General features: G+C 37.6%; 3 protein-coding genes across 10 annotated transcripts; 1 reads left to right on the top strand and 2 right to left on the bottom strand.

Annotated features, from left to right (window-relative positions):
- Positions 1-2116: 2116 nt before the first annotated feature.
- LOC135156574 (uncharacterized membrane protein DDB_G0293934-like) lies at positions 2117-7440 on the bottom strand. The gene is made up of 3 exons (XM_064109044.1): positions 7162-7440; positions 4785-5152; positions 2117-2555 (listed from the first exon to the last, which is right to left on the bottom strand). The coding sequence occupies exons 2-3, from the start codon at positions 5150-5152 to the stop codon at positions 2294-2296; spliced, it is 630 nt and encodes a 209-aa protein (XP_063965114.1). The 5' UTR covers positions 7162-7440; the 3' UTR covers positions 2117-2293.
- A 113-nt stretch (positions 7441-7553) lies between these two features.
- LOC129276176 (uncharacterized) lies at positions 7554-11753 on the top strand. Its single transcript, XM_054912601.2, has 2 exons — positions 7554-7872; positions 10227-11753. Exon 2 carries the CDS (start codon positions 10296-10298, stop codon positions 10929-10931), a length of 636 nt encoding a protein of 211 aa, XP_054768576.1. The 5' UTR covers positions 7554-7872; positions 10227-10295; the 3' UTR covers positions 10932-11753.
- LOC129276560 (uncharacterized) lies at positions 11083-22834 on the bottom strand. Of its 8 annotated transcripts, none has more exons than XR_010295616.1 (7): positions 22607-22834; positions 19243-19864; positions 18622-18722; positions 17638-17747; positions 16153-16291; positions 13986-15010; positions 12638-13224 (listed from the first exon to the last, which is right to left on the bottom strand). XR_010295616.1 is itself a non-coding variant. In XM_064109041.1 (6 exons), the coding sequence occupies exons 2-6, from the start codon at positions 19709-19711 to the stop codon at positions 14699-14701; spliced, it is 1131 nt and encodes a 376-aa protein (XP_063965111.1). In that variant the 5' UTR covers positions 19712-19864; positions 22725-22800; the 3' UTR covers positions 11083-14698. The 8 variants fall into 8 exon arrangements, 6 of the variants coding, with proteins under 6 accessions (XP_063965111.1, XP_063965113.1, XP_063965110.1 ...); XR_010295617.1 differs by having other exon boundaries at positions 13986-15007; positions 22607-22773; XM_064109041.1 differs by having other exon boundaries at positions 11083-15010; positions 22725-22800.
- Positions 22835-23837: the final 1003 nt, after the last annotated feature.

Here is a 23837-nt window from a genome sequence, read left to right as displayed (position 1 = left end):
ACGTCAATTTTTTAGGTCGAAATGTCAAAAAGTTTTAGCTCGCGCTTCGCGCTCCCATTATTGAAATATGTACCGTATTCGTGGGTAGCTGTAAACAGTCCTAAACAGGTCTGTTTCAGATCATGCTAGAACATTTATTAGAAAATGTCTGCTTGCGCTTCGCGTTTGCAGTAATTATCTAGTTACATACGCATCTTGTTCAGGATAACAAACAGTGCCCACAATGTTCAATTTTCAGGACAAAATAAATGAAAGAAAAAATAAAATTCGCTCGCGCTTCGCGCTCGCACTTTTTATATAGGGCTTATGAGATTATTTCATATTCATGTTGTTTTAAAAGCATAAAGCTAAGAAGTGACTGATGGGGGGAAATATAGGTGAAGATAATTTCGGGCCCCACCCCCAGTCGGATCTGCCATTGTGACATAGTATACACACACACAGAGGAAATTAGAATAATTAAACTTATAAGAAAAAGGAAGGGATGGGAAGGAAAAGGAGAAAAGGAAAAGGCGGAATGTGATTAAGGATCGAAACACTAATATGTCGACAAATAATTATAGGGCGCCTATATCGCCTGACTGATAGATTCATTGCTTTAATTTATTTTGTAAAAAATGTAGTACCCCATAGAAGCTAGATATTGAAAAATTGAAATAAAATCGTCCATTCAAGCGAAAAAGTACCAAAACTAACAACAATAATTATATGCAATATATGATCGCCATTCAATGTCAGTCAATATGTTTCACCACCAAATCCTTTCGTGCATGGATGAAAATAAGATCGGTGACATGACAAATATTTGATATTTGATATAAAATATAGGGTTAGGGTTGCAATATGGTTCAGGTTTATAGGGTATAGTACTAAATCCAGGGTTGAATTTGGTCATTCCATGGCAATTGCCGCCTAAACAAAACACATGCACACACAAAAAAAAGAACAGAAACCCGAAATACCCGCCCCGCCCCCACTGTTGTTCGAACTAGATCCACCCCTCAATAAGGGGAATGAAGGAAAAGGGTATAATTAAGAAAATCAACATATAATTTCACTATTCTATCTTAGGGTAATGCTTGAAATAATATGTGACCCCCGAACGGGCGAGGGTCGGGGGGGGGGGGCACTGTCACTACAAGGTGGACACATAAGGGGCTTTCAAAATAGGCTTTGATTAAACAACATCCTTCATGTAGCAGAGCTAGTACCCGAGATAAATATTGTCACTCAGTGCAATTATATATACTTCAAATATTAAGTTGATTTTCTGATATAGGATGGATGAATTTTTGGCATGTTCTATAATGATCGATTTTGTCGATTCTGCACCTTACCCTAAACGCGTGTAGATCACCCGGTCGTGAAAAAAATAGAAACAGCCCATTTTGCTTTTGCATACGAGCAATCGAGCATAATATTCACCTTCAGCAGTGGGCATGCCCCCCCCCCCCCCCTATGTAATTTACCTGATTATAATTATCGGGGATGGAAATAATTTTATGGGCAAAATCCAATATTAGTATTCTGCAGTTTGTAAGATGATGATAATTATGATGATCATCATCCGGGGTAATAAGCAGGGCCCGCTGGGAGAACATTTTTCAGAACTGAAGTGGCTCCCCTGGGTAAATATACCTATATTGTTATTATTATTATTATTATTAAGATCATGATGTTAAGATCGAGCTCGCAGGATCAGGGGCCCGTTTCATAAAACATTTGCCGCAGCGGCAACTCCCATTTTCTGCGGCAAATCTGTGTTTCTGCGGCAAATCTTAAAACAGCGTCAAGTTTCCGTTTCATAAAACTTTGCCGCAGATACTTTCTGCGGCAAATGACAATTTCAGCGGCAATATTTGACGCAGCTCAAGGAGCTGCGGCAAATGACAATTTCTGCGGCAAATTTGACGCAGCTATTTGAGCTGTGTCAAATATTGCCGCAGAAACAGCTTTTTCATCAAAATACCAACAATTTTGAGGGCCTAAGAGCCATATTGGTCAATTTTTTGATGATTTTGATTTGATAAATTGCTTTTTGTCATTCTAAATAGAAAATACATGTATTTTTACTCATTGACAAATAAAAAGTAGATATTTATTGAATCATCATTCATTCTTTTTAAAGTCAAATTTATTTCAATAAATAGATACAGAGGGAACATACATTGTGTTCCTGCAAATTTACACTTTCAAAAAAGCTTTCCTTTATCCTGTAAAAGAATGAACAAATGATGTCTCATTTTGTAAAAGATGTTTCCTCATTGGCTTTTGAGTTTCAATTAAATTCATTTCATAAGTGCTGTTGTTGCTGCTGCTGTTGGTTTTTGTTGATGTGTTTGTTGAAACTCTTGCTGAAGTTGTGGTTGCTGTTAATGTTCCCGGAGTGGTTGTTGGACATCTTGATGTTGTTGAGGTTGCCGGTGTGGTTTTTGCACCTCCTGCAGAAATTGTTTATGCTGCTGTTGTTGTTGCTGTTGGTCAATGCTGTCGTTACATCTCCTGTGTGGTTGCTGCTGTTTTTGCTCCTGCTGCTGTTCATGTGATTGAAGTACCTGAAATAGAAATTAATTTATAATGCATATAAGCAAGATACCAAAGTTATTCCTAATTTCATTTTCATTGTTAACCCTTAATAGACTGGGGGGGGGGTGGAGGCACCTTTCGATACTTTGCAAGATTTCTCTAAATGGACAAGATCCTCAGGCGCCCCCCGGGATGATCTACCAGAATAGCCTCACCTAGTAAGGTTTATTAACAGGATTTTGTACTCATTACATTCAGTTGATTTTGCATCAACTCAATTCATCAAATGAATGTAAAGGGTCTACCAGTAAAAAAAAATTATGTGAGCTACTCGGGTAATCTACCTGAGTCCTATTACTCCTTTACTGACAAATTAATAATTAAAAATATGATGAAGTGAATAACTAGCATCTATGTCTTTGCAGTAATTTGACATGTTGCATCTTAGGTGGTAGTGGTGGGGGTCAATAATTATAGAAATGCAGAATATTCATGTACCACTTTGGCAAGAGAAAGCAAGTCACATTATCTACCAATGATTGATATTGGTTTGTTGTTTTTGCAGCTGCAAAAGAAATATCATATATCAATTTAACACCTTGAACTTAGAGTTTAATTCTAAAATATGGACTGGATTCTTGACGAAGAGCAAATCAAGAAGACAAAAATCATTCAAATTGTTATCATGTGACATACTTCCTATGCCAAAGTGAATCAGAATTATAATCAAGAGTGTTTAACTTACAGGTGAAATCACAGTTCTAGGCTCAGTCGTTGATTTTGGCATGGCTTTCTGATACTATCTTGTGTCTTTATGGAAATGTGGACAAAGCCTCACCTGAAGGAATAAATTAAATTGAAATTTTCAAAAAATGTTTGGCACTTTTTTTTCTCACATGTATACATTGCATGTATATCAAAAGAAAATAAGAGGAAACGTCATTTGACTACTAAGTTTTTATCATGGGGGGGGGGGGGGGTAAAGGGATCAAGATGGGTTAATATGATGAACAAAAATGCAAACATGCAACAATAGATAATATATAAGGAATCTCTGGTTGAGAAACATCACTTCATATGCTATGCAATTGTTCCTCATAATTTATCTTGCACACACATGTACACGTAGTGAGGATGGGTGAGGGAGAGAGAGCGAGCGTTGTCATCGTACATGCAAAAAGTATTAAATCGATCACTGGTGTATAGATGAGGGGGCAATGCCCCCCCCCCCCAATGTTTCATGACCAAGAAAAAAAAGGGAATGGGAAAGGGTGAAATAGTCTATTATTTTCTGATTACGTCAAAATCTTTCTAAAAATTTGATTTCTGTATTTAAAAAAGTTCAACAATTTTGCTCACTCCCTTCGCTCTCTTGCATCTTTGGAGAACTTTTGTTCCATCCGCCATATTTAGCCCTCTCAAAATATTTGGCTCATTACGCCACTGAAATCCATTGTAAGAATTTTATATTTTAATGTAAACCTAATCTAACCCTAATAAGACTACCAGGGTATTTTGGAGGCAGGAAAGATAGGGGGGTGGGGGCCCTCAAGATCTTGACCGTTAATTGCGCAATTGTGAAAAAATGCAACATGCCTGTCACAGATGAAAAAATTGTATATTTGATCGTTCTAAAATTATTTAAATTTATTTGTAATTAATAAATTTTACTTATTCATGCATGAAATTAGAATTTGGCTGGAAATCTATAAACAAAGCCCTTGAAGTGTTTTTTTTTTTGTTCAGACACATAAACGTTAAATGATATCAAATTCCATTCATCTGTATTTTTTTTTTCTGAAGTATTTCTTTGTTTTTTTTTAAATACTTTTTTTTGATATTGTTGACAAAATTTTCTGATCATAAGCAACTTGAAAGTAATTGATTTTAATCAGTAAAAATAAAAATTACCGGTATGATACAATTATGAATTTTGGCTAGAAACAGAATTTGCATTGGATTTGTTCATGAAATCACATTTTAAAGCAATTCTGACATGTACTTACACAACGTTGCGTAATTACAGAACCGGGTACCCATGTGTCACAAAGTTTGTCTGAAAACTCATGAATCTTTAAAAAAAAGGCATATAATGACGCGGCACCATCTTTCACGTTGTGGATTTATCGCGAAAATTTTTGAGCCCCCACCGCCTTTTTAGGGTTAAATCAGATTGCACATCATGATGGGTTTTACTGATATTCATTCTGCAACCCATATTTCAAAGACTATCCATCATATCTGACATTGATTTTTACCTGTGGCTGCATGTTAGTCTCTGCTTTTCTACAACTGTGGCCAAATATTCTGCAACAAGTTCATTAGATGGGCCCTTGGCATTTTTCTTATTGTAGGAGACCGGCAAGCCCTGGCTTTGAAGTTCCTGGTCTATCCTTCTCCAGTTGCAATATCTGGTCAGTTGAGGACTTGGGGGCTTTGTGTCAGGAGTGGTCTTGGTAGTGGCGGTGGCAATGGTGATGGCAGTGGCAGAAGCAGACTTGGTGGTGGTGGCATTAGTAGCACTGATGGTGGTGGCAGCAGTGGTGGTGGTGACTGCAATTGCAGCATTGTTGATGGTGGTATACATGTACGCCTCATCACGACCAACATTTGCTCCTGCTGCCATCTATTGTGTTTTAAGTAGAATAAACATTAAAACATTTGATTATTAACACATCAACTTCAGAACACTAGTATATTGATAATAAAACTTGTAGATATAGCAGTCAAAGCATAAAATGAACTTCCACAGAAGAGTACATGTACCTTCTTCTATTAGAATTTCAGACCACCTAGAGGATGTTATGCTCAAAGCAAGGTTTTTATTTGACAACATTGGTCAAAGAGAAACATGGATTTAAATCTCAGAATACAACTCGTATCATTGGTTGATCAATAGTACTGTACAATACCCCATTCAGATATACGTTGACCAATTATTTCTTGTTGAAACACATATGTCTTTGTTATCAATCTTGTAGGGTATAGAGAGCATGCTGATTCTATAGCTATCAGTGTTGTGTACCGAGGACGGCCTCGGGACCAGAATTTGCGTCCTCGGCCTCGAAGCCTGATGTCTCGGCCTCGGTCGCTCTGTCTTGATGTCTCGGCTCCGAGGCCTGACAAATGCAGTCATTTCCAGCACATAAATTGTGTCCATCATCAACGCAATGTGAATTTCTAATGCACACACTATTATTAGATCTTGATTCCACCCCCCCCCCCCCTCCTCTCTATAGATTATATATACCGGTAATATATATATATTTTGCCTGTTTTTTTAATTTATTCTATTTATTTATTTTCAATTTTTTACATTCATTTATTCATTTATTTTTTTTTCTTGAGGGGGGGGGGGTCAATGGTCAATTGAATTCAACAAAAAACATGCAAATTTTTTTAGCGGTCTCTGTCTCGGCTGACCCAGCCTAGGATACAACACTAATAGTTATGCATTTAGATATGATTCACACATAGAAGTGTTGTATTGTCTAAATTTAAAAAAAAAATGGTCTATTGAGAGACACATTCCTAACGTCGATGCATAAACTGTAAGCTCAAAAAAGCAAAAGTAGCCCCGGTATCGATCTGCCATTTTGTTTTCAATTTTGAAAGCAGGAGAACGAAAGCGACATAACTTTCGCCTTTTTTGAGCTTACACTTTATGCATCGACGATAGTATTGTGTCTCGATAGATCTTCATCCATGCAATAGAGGCAAGTGCATAATTTTCCCCCTTTAATTTGGGGTGATATGGTGACCACAATTCTACCCCATTTGTCTGCCAACTAGCCCAGGAGCTGTCCGTGTAATACACGGACAGCTCCTGGGCTGCAGCCCGTACAGCGGGCCGCAGTTGCCTGGGTTACTCGAAATCTATCACAAAATCAGATTTTGTATAGAGTCTAGATCTATTCTAGAAGTACTTAGATCCTCTAAAAAAGGCCCAAATTTTTGCTAACTGACTCACAGCTTTCAAAAAAAAAAAAATTTTGCCTTTTTTTTGTATTACTGTCTGGCCACCAAACTGTTTATACTCGCAAGCCACCCACCCACCCCCCCCCCCCTGAAAACTATAAGAAAAACAATCCCTCACAGTTACAGAGTACAATATTTGTGACAGTCACCCCCCCCCCCCCCCCAAAAAAAAAAAAAAAAAAAAAAAAAAAAAAACCATGCCAAAGCCGAGGCCAAACATGAGCGTGAACACCAATCAACACCCATCAATGCTCCTCGAGACTTGACTGTATTTTTGTCGCCCACAACAACCCAAGCCACAAAAAAATAAAGGCTCACTCTCACACAGCTGTTCACATATCGCACTGAATTAGGTAATTAAAGACTTAACTCAGAAAGAAAGACAGATGCAACTCAAGTCGCAACGCCGCTCATTCGAGCTCCACCCCACACACGCCAACACTACTGCCGTGTACTACGCCGAAGCTCCGGGATAGCGACCACTCGGCATCTCGATGATGCCTCCACGATATCCCCGGTCAAAATGCATGTTTACCTCGTAGAAAACGATGGAAATATGATATGTATTATCAATGTCATTCTTTCGGAAGTGATTTATTTATTACTTTATCAAATGATGTAATAATTGAATAAATACAATAATTAGAAAGTACTTACATCTCCGATTCAAATTTTACTTCAATTCTGTCACCATCAAAATTTTATCGCAGACGACGTGTGTGAAGAAAAAAACCGGCTGTTAGCTGCAAATCAGGCTCGTTCACGAACTATTTTTCATTTATTTATTTTTATTTACGATAACAATTTGTTATTGCTTTTATGAAACGGATATTTGCAACTATGACAAGTTGCCATTGCAATAACAAGATTTGTCATAGATATGGGAGATGTTACAGTTGCAAGTCAAAAGTTTTATGAAACGGGCCCCTGAATATTGTTTTCACACAAAGGTCATAAGCCCAACCCACTTCTTACTTATCTTTGCTTCTTGTGTGCATCAACGCGTTTGACTCTAGCTCTCTTTCTATTGTTTCGCGTATGCTCCTTTTGTTGACGTCACAATAAGCTAAGCCTGTAAACGTTGTAACCATTATTGATTATAATGCTCTCCGTCGTGACATTATATCAATTATTCAAACAAAATTATTGACAGAACATCAATTTACTACGTGGGCTTGTTGATCCCACGGTAATTTCTATACGTTACACATCACTTCTGTCAGTGAAAATAAAAAACAAAATAATGTGATGCGTGACTTCAGAATCTCGTTCGATCGAAATCAATCTCATATTATATTCCACTTTCGGATCAAGTAATACGATAATATTGCATGCTTCCGGTAGTTAAGCACCGTGAAGAATCTAGAGGTATGTATTTTCATTGTTATTCAGCTTGCTCTACATTGGTATTGTCCCCATCGTCCACGTACAGGTTTTAATTAAGTTTTGTAAAAGAAATCAAAGACAAAATTGGCACCCTTCTTCATATAATAAGACATTTCTGTGTAATTGAAATTTGAAAATATAGTTGACACATGAGACTGTAATATACTTACAAATACAAGGCGTCAGAAATAAGACTCGGATCATAAATGGATTATGATGAAATGTTAACAATAAAATTCAAACTTTATTTTGGTCAATTGAAAGTTGATCAGGGCTGCTTCATAAAAGTTTATGTTATGGTGACTTTGCCATGCAATGGTAACTACCATGGTAACGCTGATTGAGAGCCAATCAGAGTCAAGGATTCAGTGAAAGTTACCACTGGATGGCAAAGTTATCATAGTGGTAACTTTTAATGCAATGGCCGGGACCCTGGGCACATTTCATGAAATGATTTATCGGACTTTTAATCTGACAGCGGCATGTTTAATCCTAGAATTTCGGCAGTACAGGGCCATTAAGGCCATTATGGCGATACCATCAGGAATTTAAATTGGGGGGGGGGGGGTGGGCTATAGTGGGGGCAAAGCTTTTTTGGGGGGCAGAGTTACATTTACCGTTTTTTTTTTCAACATTTCTGGGAGGCAACGGGGGGGGGGGGGTGCCGCCAGTGCAATTACTGTGCTTCTCAATCAACATCGAGGAATAAAGTTGCCAAACCTGACCTGAGTGTCGGACACAAAAAATGTTGATGAAACGTTCCCCAGAAATCCTGAGATCGATCATTAGACACTTTATTCTATGTCAAGTTGAGAAGGACTATTGGAAGAAGCAGGGCAGCGTCGGAAATGAAAAAGGAGGAGGAGGAGGAGGAGGTGGAGAAGAAGAAGAAAAAGGAGAAGGAGGTGGAGAAGAAGAAGAAAACGGAGGAGGTGGAGAAGAAGAAGAAAAGGAGGAGAAGAAGAAGGAGGCAGAGAAGAAGAAATAGAAGAAAAGGAGAAAAAAAAAGAAGACAAAGAAGGAGGACAAGAAGGAAGAGGTGGAGAAGAAGAAAAAGAAGAAGAAAAAGGAGGTGGAGAAGAAGAAAAGGAGGTGGAGGAGAAGGAGGAGGATGCAGAGAAGAAGAAATAGGAGAAGTAAAAGGAGAAGAAAAGGGAGAAGAAGGAAGAGGAAAAGGTGGAGAAGAAGAAAAAGAAAAAAAAAGGAGGAGGTGGAGAAGAAGAAGAAAAAGGAGGTGGAGAAGAAGAAGAAAAAGGAGAAGAAGAAAAAGGAGGAGAAGGAGGAGGAGGCAGAGGAGAAGAAATAGGAGAAGAAAAAGGAAAAGGAAGAGGAATGAAAAGTGGAGATGAAGAAAAGAAGAAAGAAAGAGAGAAAACAATATAAAAAAAGGAAGAAACACAATATCATCATCATACTCTGCACATCAGCATCAGTACCACTTCCTCGTGATCCTTAGTCAAATAATCAGTTTCATTGTCATCACCATCGTCATCATCAGTCAAGACATTCCCATTATCATTAGTCACATAATCATTCTCATCATCTTTATCATCATCACCACCACCATCATCATCATCACCATCATTATCATCATCATCATCACCATCAGTCAAATAATCATCACTATCATCAGTCAAATAATCATTCTCATCATTCTTACCACCACTGGCGGATCCAGGATCCAGGGGGGGGGGGCACAGCCAGCCCGTGCCCCCCCCCCTTTTGAGAGGCAAAATTAAAATTTGTAATGTAAAAATGCTGTCAAAACACAAGTGTGCCCCCCACCCTTTTAAAAGTGAAGACCTTTCTTTTGTTTGCTTGTCAAATTTTTTCATGGACGAAATTCCCTTAATTTATGATTGAAACCCTTTTTTTTTTGCTTGCCAAATTTTTCCTCGGGGAAAATGTGCCCCCCTCCCCTTCGAAAAATCCCGGATCCGCCCCTGCTTACCACCTCCACTATGGGTAACATATCTTTACCACCATCAGCACCATTGTCCTCTTCATATTAATTGCAATCATCACCCACACCTTGTAACCATCATCATATACTAGTACTCAGAATATTGATCATCATTATCATGATAATCATTAACTTTAAAGGCAGGAAAGATCATTACCAAATTAATTAGTAGGCATATATCATGACGTACCCATTTTCCCTTCTTTACTACATCAGCCAAGGACACCTCTGGTTAAAGGTTAGCCCATTAGAGATAACAGGCTAAATAAGGGGGAAAATTTCATGAAATTGTACACCATGTTCATCTAGGGACAGTCATTCAGTATCAAATAGAGATACATTAAGCAACCTTTCATGTATTTTATTCTTGCAGATCAAGGCTTGCATCCCATGCAAGCCTGAGCTCGATTCCCGCAGCAAAACCTCTGGGGATTACCGCACCATGCAGTCTAAACCGAAGCATATGGGCCTCACCCACTGGAAGACACCAGGACAAGACACGGACCAAACCAGCAAGCGGGTATCCAGTGGCAAGCTCCTTGCTGTCCGGCTCGATCCGCTTCCGATCCATCCCCGCATCCCGAAGGGAGACGCGTCAACCCACACTGCCCGGAGTACCCATACGAAATGGAACCAGAGGTCATCAACCGTCGCAGGGTCAGGGTCGCTACCGATACAAGATCGGCATCTTCGGTTCAACGTCACGCAGCGATGCCGCATGAAGGAATTTGGAAACTACAACGCAGAGACTGTCCTGAAGAATCTGACGCTACCGCTGATCTTCCGGAAACCAGTCTACGAAGATCTGCCATCACCAAATGGAAAGAAGAACTCTAAGAAAGGACCCAAGGATCTGTTCTTTCCACTCATCACTCAAGGTGGTAATGATGGGTTGGTGTGTCAGAGGCCCTTGTGGAGGGCATCATTGGACAGAGCGGAGAAGGTGGCCAGTATTCCACCGGTTGAGAGACGTCTGGAGAAGAAACATCATCGGAACAGACCAAACTTAGAGGCCAAGGGGACCAAAGCTCCCACGCAAACTAAGACAAGTGCAAATACAACTGTCAAAACAAAATGAAGGAACAAGGAGTACAAATGCAAAAGAAACTTGGATACTTCCACTCGGTGTAATAACAACTCTTTTTACTCATCAAAAGCCTTAAGATTATTGGACTTCAGCTAAAGAAATAGCTAACGATGACAAGAGTTTTTTTCTTTAATAAAAAGTATTTCATATTTTTATTGATCTTTAAGAAAATATCTATAAAAGTAATAGAAAAATGTGCAATACAACATGTAGATCAACTTGCATGCAATAATTTAGAATTGCAAAAGAGGTTTGTCTCAACCACATAAAGGCCAAGCCAAATAATCAAACTGAATTAAATAGGAAGAAACTTCGAAATAAAATTGATAAGAAAATTAGCCATCTAAATTGGGCATTGAAGCTGTAATATCAAGATGTGCAATTCTGATTACTCTTCTTAATAAAGCATATTTTTCAAAATTCATAAAATCTTATTTAGGAGAGACAGTTTACTGCAAAAATGCAGACTTTAAGAATTTCAAGTTTTTACCCTCATCTCTCATAGCATCTGTGATGCATGTTGATTTTACTCATATTACAATATGCTCTTTGGAAATTATATATTCATCAGATTTTTGTACTTTTCCAAAGATTATGAATAATATTGAGAGAGCAATAATAAGCAAAGTGTGAGACAATATTAAAAGAGGACTATACAATTTTATTGTATCATTGCACTCCTCAGTATACTAGAATTGCATCAAAATCTCAAATGCAACATTGTGCCATAAAGGCATGTTTTGAAGTGCAACTCAAATCATTTCCAAAGATATTTGTTGTATTAAACCATATTTCAATTATTAATTACTATCAGACCATTTAATAGAAATGTTATTGAAATCATTTCTAGAGAAGATATTTGTTGTATAAAACCATATAAAATTATAAATATCAGAGACCTTGAAGTAATACAAATCATATCCAAATAAAATAAATGTACTATGAAATGATATTCCATCAAACAAACATAAAATAAACACTAGTACATAAAATAGAACGATAATTCAAATGATCCCCAACAAGACATTGTATCTACAATTTGTTAAACAGTTTAGCTTGGCTGAAAGTTTTAAAATAAAACAGGAAAGGCTTTGAATAATGGAAAAGTACATTTCCTCCACATCTATTCCATCAAAATGTGCCCAACTTCTTGCCTTTTATAGTATACTGCATAAAACTTTAACACCCTGGTCTAGGCGCATTCAGATATATGGACACTCTGACATTGCAACATTGAGCCGGAAACAAGAAACTCATTGAATTATGATAGTAACCCTTGCTGGAATGTCAACTACCATGACAACAGTGAAAATTCTGTTTCCTGATTAGCTCTTCCCATGAAAGTTGACATTATTATACAAATAGCAAATAGGCATGAGTGCGATGGTGCGAGATTTCGCATGAGGTGAAAGAAAGAAACACTCTATTCAACTCGGCTAATGCCTCGTTGAATAGTGTTTCTTTCTTTCACCGAATGCAAAATCTGGCACCGTTGCATGAATAAGAATATTCGCTATTTGTGTTGTACAACGCCTCTGAGTTTAGCAATACTATTTAAAAAAACAAGAGTTTTCCCCTGCAGTTATCTATGAAAAGGGAGCAAAAATACTGCAAGCAAAAGCAAATCCCACAAGCGCACATGACCTCGGGCAGCATTGCGCATGTAGCTACATGTAGCAAGCTTATGCAAAATAATGATATCTAATGAAGGAAAAGTGATTTTTAATTGGACCTTGAATAAAATATAATGGATAATGTTTGAGAGAAATTATAATTAAAAAAATCATGTGTGGACATAACAGTTGCAAGTACAGTTGTAACAGTTGCAAGTACTTAGCAAGATATGAGTCTGTTTCATAAAGGACTTATGCTTACGATAATTACCATAGTAACATGGCTCAACAGCCAATCAAAATCAAGGAATCCATGGTAGTTACTATAATCATAGATCTTTATGAAACGGGCCCCAGATGACCCACAGGAAGTAGAAGTAAATGTAGAAGTGTTCAACCAGATAATGAAAAAAAAAATAACCAACCAAACATGACAATCGATTAACAAATAAATAAAAATATTCATATTTTGAATGAATTCCGATAACTTTAAATATGAAAGATCTAGTTATAGACATTGCTTAGAAAACCTAGGAAGCCTTCCATTCAACCATCTAAGGATAAAGCTTTAAATCCCAAAGATTTGAATCTAAATTATTTTCAATTTGGAAATATATCTTCAGGATTTAAATCTAAATACAGAGTTTAACAAGTCATTATCCACAGCCAATCTGGGGTGGTATTCTGAAAATTGTCTTAACTTTTCTTGTAAGTCAGCAAGATAACAGCTCGCTGAAATTCTCTTAAATTAGTATTCTGAAAATTGTCTTATCTCAGTAAGGACGTCCTCTATTCTATCTCTGACATGCCCAATATTTCATCATCAACCAATCATTAAGCTTGTTATATGCTTAGGTCAACCAATAGATGCGTCTCTTCTGAAAAATAATGAAGCGCATTGTTGATAGGAGGCGTAATTTCCTTGTGCCCCCAACGCTTATGCTTGTGCCCTTTTCGTAAAGATATATTTTCTCTGAAAAGATTCATCGTCTCGAACACCAATTGTTAATTGCTGAAAAGTCTACCAATCTGTTGTTATAATGTCTTTGGAATGTCTCCTTTTGTAAAACACGATGTTCTTGCGGGATGCAGCAAGAAATAATTATTGCAGATGGACAAATATTGCATGCAACAATAAGTTACAATAGCCCCCTACCTCTTGTAAATTTTCTTGTATTTTGCAAGGAAGTTAACAGAACGCAAAGATAAGGGAATTTTCAGAATACCTTTTATCTCGAGATTTTATCTTGCGCAAAGGGATATTTATGCGCTGTTTTTTATAATTCTAGCTCTGACATCAACACGCTCAGCGAAAGATACAAGAACTTTCGGAATACGAAATTTATTGTAACTCTAAAGATACAAGAATATTTCTCTTAAGACAATTTTCAGAATACGGCCCCTGGATTTATTTCAAACCTTGTACATGTACATGAAAGTTTGATAATGAACTTCAATCCTACTGCCATATACCACAGTCCTGATCTTTCATCTAGATTATGACTTTGCTGAACCCAGACTTTGTGAACAGCAGTTGAAAGACCTGTTATATATCTGTATCCCCAGGGTTCAGCCAAATGAAATGTCAAGGCACAGATATTGCCTGGCCTGCCTCGGGCATTATCAGGCCAGGGTAAGTAAAATAAAAGTAAAATATCCTCGTTTTATAAATCAACAATCAATACAGATGAAAGAGTCATCTCTAAGCACTTTACAAACTACTACTCTGGTCGTTGAACCCTGGCTTGCCTGCCTACAATGCATAGACTTTATCCACTCCCTGGGGAGCATTCTAACAAGAGTTCATGATGTGAAATAACCACATGACGTGATGGCAATCATACAGAGTACTGCATACCGTCTATTGGTCATAATACAAACTGGTCATCAAATCCTGGCATTCCTGTGTATGCACTTTCTCCACTCCTTCGGGAACCATCCAACAAGAGATGATGATGTTATATTACTACATGAGGCAAAGGTTGGAACATACACAGCACTACATACCATCTATTGCTCATACAAACTTGATTCTTTACTAGATAACTGGCAGTACATGTCACATGGTATAAACCCTAATAACTCACCGTAGAGACCAATGTTTGACAGTCTTTGCTATACACAGAGATCAGCCGTTCAATTCTTCTAAAAGTCCAGTAACCCTAGTTTCCTAATGAGCTTGAACTGTTCTGGAATTTCCATGAGAGCGTTTAACGCAAACGCCGCCTCCGGGTTCTCGCGTCCGGCTATGACCCGGAAGAAATCCACAAACTGGAAATTATCAAACTTCCTCCTCGGCAACCTGTCGTCGAATTCCTTCATCATGTCCCACGGTCCGTCCCCAACGCCGACCATGATGATAGAGAGAGGGTAGTTAGATGCTTCCACGATAGCTTCTTTCGTTTGTCTCTCGCTGTTCACCTGGCCGTCTGCTACGATTATAAGAATGTGGTACTGCTAAACAAGGAAACGATAAAGGGATGAGAGAGGAATAGATCTTAAGATATAGAGTCCATATTATATGACTGAAGCCTCTGTAGGCCTCTTGACATCCATGATCTACATAACAAGCCATTAAGGTCATGAACTACAATTTATGGCTGAAAAGTGTTGAGTTACTCACGAGTTACTCACGAGTGATAGATATACTTGCTAAATTGCAATAAGGATATTAATATAAATTCTTCACCTTTATTCATTTGCACTGTTAATAGCTTTGTAATTTCAAATATCAGAATAAATCTACTTAAGGAAGAAACTGCACAATTTTTTCAAATTTCTAGCACCACTTAAAATTAGTTTTCCAAATCAAAAGCAGTGAATTATTTGACAAAACCTCTAATGGGACCTGTTGTCAAATTTGAAAATATGCATTATATCCATGAATCATACTACAAGTTATCCCAAAACTTTAAAAACAAAATTCCCCACCAAACTGAATTTGGATAAGTAATTGAAATAAATGTTGGTTACTGTTCGTGACATTCTTCTGAATATGATTTGCCTCATAACCAAATAACGCCTGATCAACAATTTTCTCACCGTGTTCCCATTTATCAATGACTGATATAGTATGCATGTACAAATAATGAATGTTTGCGAATGTGATAGACAGAATACTGATCATGAGGTACAAGTAAAAGACGAAATGATCCATATGGAACTCGGCTACGCCAATATTGAACGGATCAGTCATGTCATCTTTCACTAAAATGAAGTATTCTCTCCATTGCAGGAACAAAAATGCAATCATTATTTGTTTTATATGACAACTACACTATAATAAGAATAGATCCTTGTCATTTGTCATTTATGAATTTGGGTACAAAAAAACATGCAGTGCAAGCATGGACTATTGATTGTTGCATACATACTGTAACATGCTGCAAACACAAGCATTTTATGTGTAGCGCCAGTGGTCTTGGCGAGCGTGAAATGGACAAAATCGTATGGATCCATGATTGCACAATGCATGGATAAAAAAATTGCACAAATAATGACGTCATTGTAAAATGGGCTGAATGATTGATATCAAACAGTCAATCAAATGACAAGGATTCATCTTGGTGTCATGTAACAAAGAGTAGGATCTGACTTACAGCTTGTGTTTTCTTGACGATGTTAATAGCCTGTCTGATGACGGGTGCAAAGTTGGTTGGTCCGCTCATCTGGATGTTGGCTGCGATCCGGGTGTAACAATCTAGCACGTCTTGGAATCCATGACAGACACCATCTTGCCTGTTACATCATACATTTAATTATTTTTTAGACAATTGAAAATAATGATGATGAATGAAATTTATGAGAAGATCTGGGACCCGTCTTACAAAGAGTTGGGATTGATCCAATCCGTCGCAACTATGGAAAGCCAGCTAAGTCAACATATCATAAATTCATCAATTTCTTGACAGTTTGGTGCGTTTTCCTTTGTTTTCAAAGGACATTTTGCAAATGTCCTTTTGAACTGAATTGACACTGATGGATTTCCACAGATATCAATTGCTAAGATCGATTGTAACTCTTTGTAAGAGTTACAGTGATTTTGCTTACAGAATGACAATATTAATGAGAGTGACAATAGTAATCAGAATCATAACAATATGGATGATTATGATGATAAAAGTGATATTGATCATAATTTCAATTCATGTTTTAAAGGAGACCTTGTTTACTTAAAAAAAGCTTTCATTGTTTATAGGTGACTCTCCCAACCCTAAAAAGGTTCTCAGCTATTTGTATTTTTGGTTTGTTTTTGTAATCTTTTGCAAAATATCTAATGAATTGAAGCTCAATCAACAAATCCTGTTTCTCTTCGTTCTCTTTTTTTCTTCATTATATCAAGGAGCCTGGAGGTATATCAATTTCACAAAATCATATAAAAATCTTTAAAAGCTTATGATCTACTTAAAGGACAAGTCCACCCCAACAAAAAAAAAAATTTGAATAAAAAGAGAAAAATCCAACACGCATAACACAGAAAATTTCATCAAAATCGGATGTAAAATAATAAAGTTATGACATTTTAAAGTTTCGCTTAATTTCACAAAACAGTTATATGCACATCCTGGTCAGTATGCAAATGAGGAGACTGATGACGTCATCCACTCACTATTTCTTTGTATATTATTATATGAAATACATGTATCATAATTTTCTCCTCATTGTCAAGTGAAACAGTGATTAATTCCTCCCTATACATGTGGAATTAGCATTGTTTAATACTATAAGGTTGAGTCAAGTCGGTCCCTAAATCAAATCTGTAAAAAATGAAATATTGTATAATTCAAACAATAAAAAACAAAAGAAATAGTGAGTGATGGACATCATCGACTGACTAATTTGCATGTCACTGAGTTGTGCATATCACAATTTTGTGAAAAATAAGCGAAACTTAACAAAATGCCATAACTTTCTTATTTTACATCCGATTTTGATGAAATTTTCAATGTTGTGCTAGTTTGATTTTTATCTACTTATTCAAAGAAATAATTTAGCTGCCATATTGAGAATTAGTGCCGGGCAATCAAAGTACATTTCTAGTTTAGGATTAGAATGAAACAAGAATAAAACAAGTAACCACTCACCTAAATGGAAATACACTCTTATCTTGGGTTGATATATCTCCAAAACCAAAAACTGGAATAAGACCATCATCGTCAAATGGAGCTAATGTGCGACCCATAATGGATATCACCTGGCAAAAGAAGAGATAGTAAAACGTAATCAGTCAAAATGATGTTCATACCATGTTTCTTAACACTTGTTAAAAAATGAGATACATGTACAATGTAGTAAAAATATTTAGTCAAATGATATGTTATGTTTGCTTACACCAGGTAAAAAAGACGATAGTCAAAACTATTTAGTCAAAATTATATTCATTTATTTATTTCAAATATTTAACAGAAGGGTAGCCCAATCAGCAACAAGCTGGTTTTTGTTGGGGCCCTTCGTAAACAAACACAAATACAAAACATGGTGACACATTCGAATATAAACAAAGAATAGTACATAAATACTTATATTGAAAAATTGAAAAAATTAAATAATGAAATAATCATAATTAACTATGGAAAATAACAAAATAGATAAAATATGATACTGTACAAACGTTACCTAAAAGTAAACGAAAATTATACACATGAAAAAGATAAGATATGTACAAAATGAGGAGAAAGAATAGAATAGATTCCACCATTAGTCCCTATTACATATCAAATGTTTTTTCCCATTTTGCCATTTCCCGTTTAAACTGTTTAATGTCTTCCATGAATCGGAGGTGTTCGAGTAATTCATTCCAATGCAGTGGGCCTGTGACAAAAAATGATTTCTGGTAAAAGGTTGTACGAGCATATGTCACCCTGATTATCATCTTATTTGTGCTCCTAGTTGTTCCTTATAAACACATGGTAAAATAAATTAAACTATATAATTAAAATACATCTTCCTTCACCATGAAATCTTGATGAAAGAGGAATGTAAACATTTATAAGATAAAAGTAAACAAAATATTGACATTTTGGCTTCTCATAATTTAGCGCAGCATTTGTCCGCTGACTCCAACATACCTGTTGATAAGGGTTCATCTCTCCTGGTTGTATTCTGTGTAGACTCCGCCCACCATAGGTCTGCATCCCAGTATGAAGGTTACTCTTGGTGAAATCAATACCTGATGAGAAGGATAAAGAGATAATTATTGGTCATTACTATTTGGCAGTCATTGATAGATTGCTCCTGAAATTGAGAGGGAGCGAGAGAGAGAGACAGCACTCTTTTCCTTAATCCTTGCTCATCCATCTCTTTATTCCGCCCTCTTTATTTCTCCCTCTCTCTCAAATCCATCTCTCCTTGAATATCCATTCTTCTGTTTCTTTCTACGGCCTGCCCCCCTCTCTGCCTTTATCTAGATTCTGAAGAGACCTACATATTGCAAACTAATGTTTGATATCCTTGCTACGAATCATTTGAAAATGTACATGTACAAGAAATTCTACAGGAAACGTCAAATAATCTTTATTTCCAATGAAAAGATGTATTACAATCTAACTATGTGACTGCAAATCATTATTTTTTGTTTTCATTTCATGTCATCTTGCTGTCATCTACATGAGCCTTTATGAACATGTTATTTCTAGCATTATCATAGTTTTCTTAGCCATTGTACAGTACATATTAGTTTGGGGACTTACCAAATAACAGATTACTTGATTCTAGGCCACACTGTCGGATTGCATTACTGACTTCATCAACTGAATAGAACTGATCTGCGATCCGCCTGAAGACCAAGTCCCGCGCCCCATCACCTCCAGCTCCAAACAACCATGAAAACAAACCTCCTCCGCTTCCATTCTTAGCTGCATTCAGTTCCTTGCTCAGATCCGGGTAAATGCTTTCATACGTTGGTGGATCGCTGTTTGGGGGTCCCGAGGCTTGCTGCGAAGAGGAAGTACTTGAAGATTGTTTGGGCGTGGCACTTGATGCACCCCTTGACGAAGAGGGTGCGGTTCTATTGGACTTCTTCCCCTTGGTACACCAGGTGTAGATATTGTGTGTGACGGTGATGACAAAGACAACAAATATAATTTTCATAACAAAGAGTGTGATGTCGTCCATTCCGGTGATGAAATTTTCAAGTTCGCCTCCTTTGCTGCGACCCATGACGTCTCTATTCCTTGACTCAAATCTATGAATATCTGCACTTTTCCAGTTGTTGAAGTTTGCATTAGTGGTCACAGTCTTTGTGTTGATGATTAGTTGAGTATTGCAAGTTAAGTTTCATCAATTGTGTCTAGTACTTCTAAAACAAGCCACCTTTGAAATACAAAAAAGGGGAAACAATAAAGATAAGGGTCTCTGGATGATGATATTTTATGCATGCACATTAGACTGCCAAACAAACAAAAAGAAAGGTCATCTTATCCAAGAGGCTGGCCAAAGATCGATCAGAATTCATTAGATCTAAATCTTCAGATCTCAGACTTCTGTTTTAATTTAAAAAATATTCACAATTTTAGGGAAATGAAATCAGTTTGAGCCTTTGAGGCAAGGTATTATAAACAATATAGTAGAAACTGACTGTGCCACAAACCAAGCTGCCATTCTTATTTTTACATGCTTCTCTGACCTTTTTTTTCTGTAATTCTCATACATGATGAACCTGTCATTTTCATAACATCTTTCATACATCTATTCTTTTATGCAGCTCATCAACTTTGTGACAAACCCACTGAGGTCTGCGTCAAGGACACTAATAGGAGATCATTTGGGAGTGGAAATGCCACTACGAACGAGATCTACAACGAATTGAACTAGAGAAGAAGAAAGAAAAATGAAGAAGTGGCCCTACTATAATAGAATGGATCATAAAGACAAAGAAAATAAATTTACGCCACGGTTGGACCATCTGCAACTGCCTATTCAGCACTCACTCCACAGCTACCTCGGGCGAAGTTCGTGCAGGCTCCACTCCACTTCACTACCGCTACACTACACTCCACCTACCCGAACTTCGGGACGGTAAACTCGATCGAGTGACAAAGGTGGGATCAAAAACTGGTTAATTGTAAAAATCAAAGAAAAAAAATATAACAAGAAAGAAAAATAGCTTAATTTCTTACTCTTCACGCTTATTTCACTCCGTGTCCATCCTCCGGTTATCCTCAAAATTTGTGAATTTGGGCCAATATCAAATTCCTCACATGTACTATTATTCACGGCGATTTCAAAACATTGCATGCAACGAACGTAGAGGGCAGCAACACACATCAGTGTTGCTATTAGGAAGGTCCACTCGATACGCCATACAATGTTTTGAAATCGGCCGTGAATAATACGTGTGAGGAATTTGATACTGGCCCAAAATCACAAATTTTGAGGATAACTGGATGGACACGGAATGAATTAAGGGTGAAGAGTAAGAAATTAAGCTATTTCTCTTTCTCGTTATATTTTTTTTCTTTAATTTTTACAATTAACCAGTTTTTGATCCCACCTTTGTCACTCGATCGAGTTTACCGTCCCGAAGTTCGGGTAGGTGGAGCGTAGTGTAGCGGTAGTGAAGTGGAGTGGAGCCTGCACCATATACTAACCTCGTACTAGTGTGAGTGAGCCTGCACGAACTTCGTCCGAGGTACTCCACAGACCACAGCACTCCCAACTACAGCCAGCCCCACGCCACAGATTCCAAGACAAGAGAGCCCGAAACTTAGCCTAGGCTAGCACCAAACCCAATGGCAATGTCAATGAAACCGATCATTTTGCTCAATTCCCGAATTCATACGTATACCATACGGGAGCAAACCAGTGCCAGTGGGAGCAAGCACGGCCACGCCAGGGCTGGTGTAGCCAGGCGGCTTCTAGAGAGTAAAAATCATTTACTAACGTAAGGTTACTCTCATACGAAGCCAGGCCTTCTATCTCATAGACCCACACAAAGGAAGCCAAAACCTGAAACTTTCACCCCCGAGATTTCTACTTTCCTTCTAAAAGATCTAGCTCTAAATCATGTACATCGGATAAAACTTCATTTCCGACATTTCTACGCTCTCGTTGTTATTTTTAAAACAAGAATTCATCAAAAAAATGAAAAAATATTGTGAAAAGACGGAAGAGACTTGCCCGATGTTTACGCCGCCATCTTGTTTCTTATTGTACTTCCCCAACGTTACGCGACGCTCGCGTATTTTTTTTTGTTGCAATTAATTTAAAAAGATGACTAATATAATTTTTTTTTTTTAAATACACATGCCTGGAACGAAACCAGCAGTACAAGCAGTATCAACGAACGTCACGGTATACCAAAGTCTATACAATGAAAAGATTGGACACTTCACGGACTTCGCGTAATGCCTTGCGTCGATTTGCGTGTAAAATAGTGTAGACTGTCAGACTGTAGGTTCCTAATCTTTCCCTTGTCGTGTCTTTGATATGAATATAAATCGCGCGCCCTCTTTAGGCGAAAATTGATATCTACGCTGACCAAATTTTATCTCCGTGAAATCTTCACTAAAGATCAAGAAAATATACATATTTTTAAGAAAAAACTTCAAGGAGAAGTCACGGAAGGATCTAAATGATTCGGTAAGTGTCATAGCAGAATATGAAATACCAGATTATTGGTGATATTTTATGTGGGCAAGCCAAAGCCCACTATCTTTTTGACTTGTCGTGTGTGTCGCGTGCATATTATGACTGATATTCCTTCGCACGCGAGATGATATGAACCCATGGCATGGGTGGTTAAAACAAATAAAAGGAACAAAAACAGTGACTTACCTCGGCTGTCGCGCAACTTCACTGCCCTGTTTTATCCGAACTTAATACACATAAACATATGGCCATTGAGTCCCCTGTACAGATCGCGCTAGAACTTCGGTCTCTGTATTTGGTGAGTGAAGCCAACGGAGTTCAGCTGAACAACCAACATAACAGAGACCGACGCTTTTGGTCTAGGTTGGTGCGGGCATCATCCCCGGATCCCGGGCTGCAACTTGCAAGCGTCAAGCCGCGGCGACAAGAACCACTTGCCCGTCTCGAAATGTTGATCAAATTTACCAAAATAGCCAACATAAAATGCTGAGCACTGCAGTCAAATCAGTCTTGATGTATCAAGCTTCCAAATTATTCTAACTGAAAAATGTAAACGCTCCGAACTTTTAGAGAGAAAACAAACCTGATGCTGATGCAATTCGGATGACGTCCGTATAAACAAAGGCTACCCCATAGCTGTACAGTCTATTTTTAGAAACATCTACGTCATTTTGAAATAAATCCACGTGTGCTTACAATAGTCTGAATTCCAGACCCAAGTAAATGACCTAAAATGCTTACTTTGTGAACTCAATCAAGGGAGAGCACTGAATATTTTCAATATCATACCATATATAATGAAACTGCATGTCACCAAGCTTCCTAAAATACAATTTAAAATCTACTCAGTTACTCTGCAGAAGGTATTTTCCATTAAAAAAATAATGATAATGATCACATTATTTATTCTTATCACTCAGAATGACAAGAATTTTTGTCATTTTTATAAGTATTTTTTAAAAGCAGAATCTGTTATGTTTATCAGAAATAATTAAGTGAATTTCTTTAGGGGGAACATTTTACGTAGTGAGTCCTCCCCGCGGGGTCGGGACCCTTCCGCCCCCATCGGATCCACGCCTTTTGAAATTCATTCATTTTTTATACATGGACGTATACCCACTGCTCTAAACATTTTTTTCTATCAAAATAATTTAGGCCTACAAATTATGTATCAATCAATGGCAATCAATCAATCAACCAAAAAGGCAATCAATCAATAAATCAATCAACCAATCAATTAAACCAGGGATCCAAGGGCAGCGATCCTGGGGGGGGGGGGTACATGTGCCCCCACTTTTTGAAGCACTGAAAAAGTACCTTTTTTACGCCAGAGAAATGCCCCCTCAAGAACGTGTACAGTGCCCCTTTCATCGTTAGAGGCCGTTTTAGGTGTTTCCAAGTGCCCTTTCTCGTTTAAGTGCCCTTTTTTTTTACTTCAAAACAAAAATGCCCCCTCATGGACGTGTTCTGTGCACGCTCCACCTGAGAAGGATCCGTTTGTGTTAGCATGTGCCATTTTACCATATTATAGGTGCCCTTAATAAGTGCCCCTTTTTACCTAAGAAAAGTGCACCCACGAATTGTTCTCTGCCCCTTTCACCTAAGAAGGTAGACCTGTTTTATGTGTTTACGAGTGCCCCTTTGCCTTCTCATTAATGGTGCCTGTTCTTCATATCAAGTTGTATATACTGAAAAC

The sequence above is a fragment of the Lytechinus pictus genome, chromosome 14 (genome assembly GCF_037042905.1).
Source record: "Lytechinus pictus isolate F3 Inbred chromosome 14, Lp3.0, whole genome shotgun sequence".
NCBI classification, from domain to species: Eukaryota; Metazoa; Echinodermata; class Echinoidea; order Temnopleuroida; family Toxopneustidae; genus Lytechinus; species Lytechinus pictus.
Note: the sequence above shows the minus strand (reverse complement) of the source record. Positions and strands in the feature narration are given on the sequence as shown.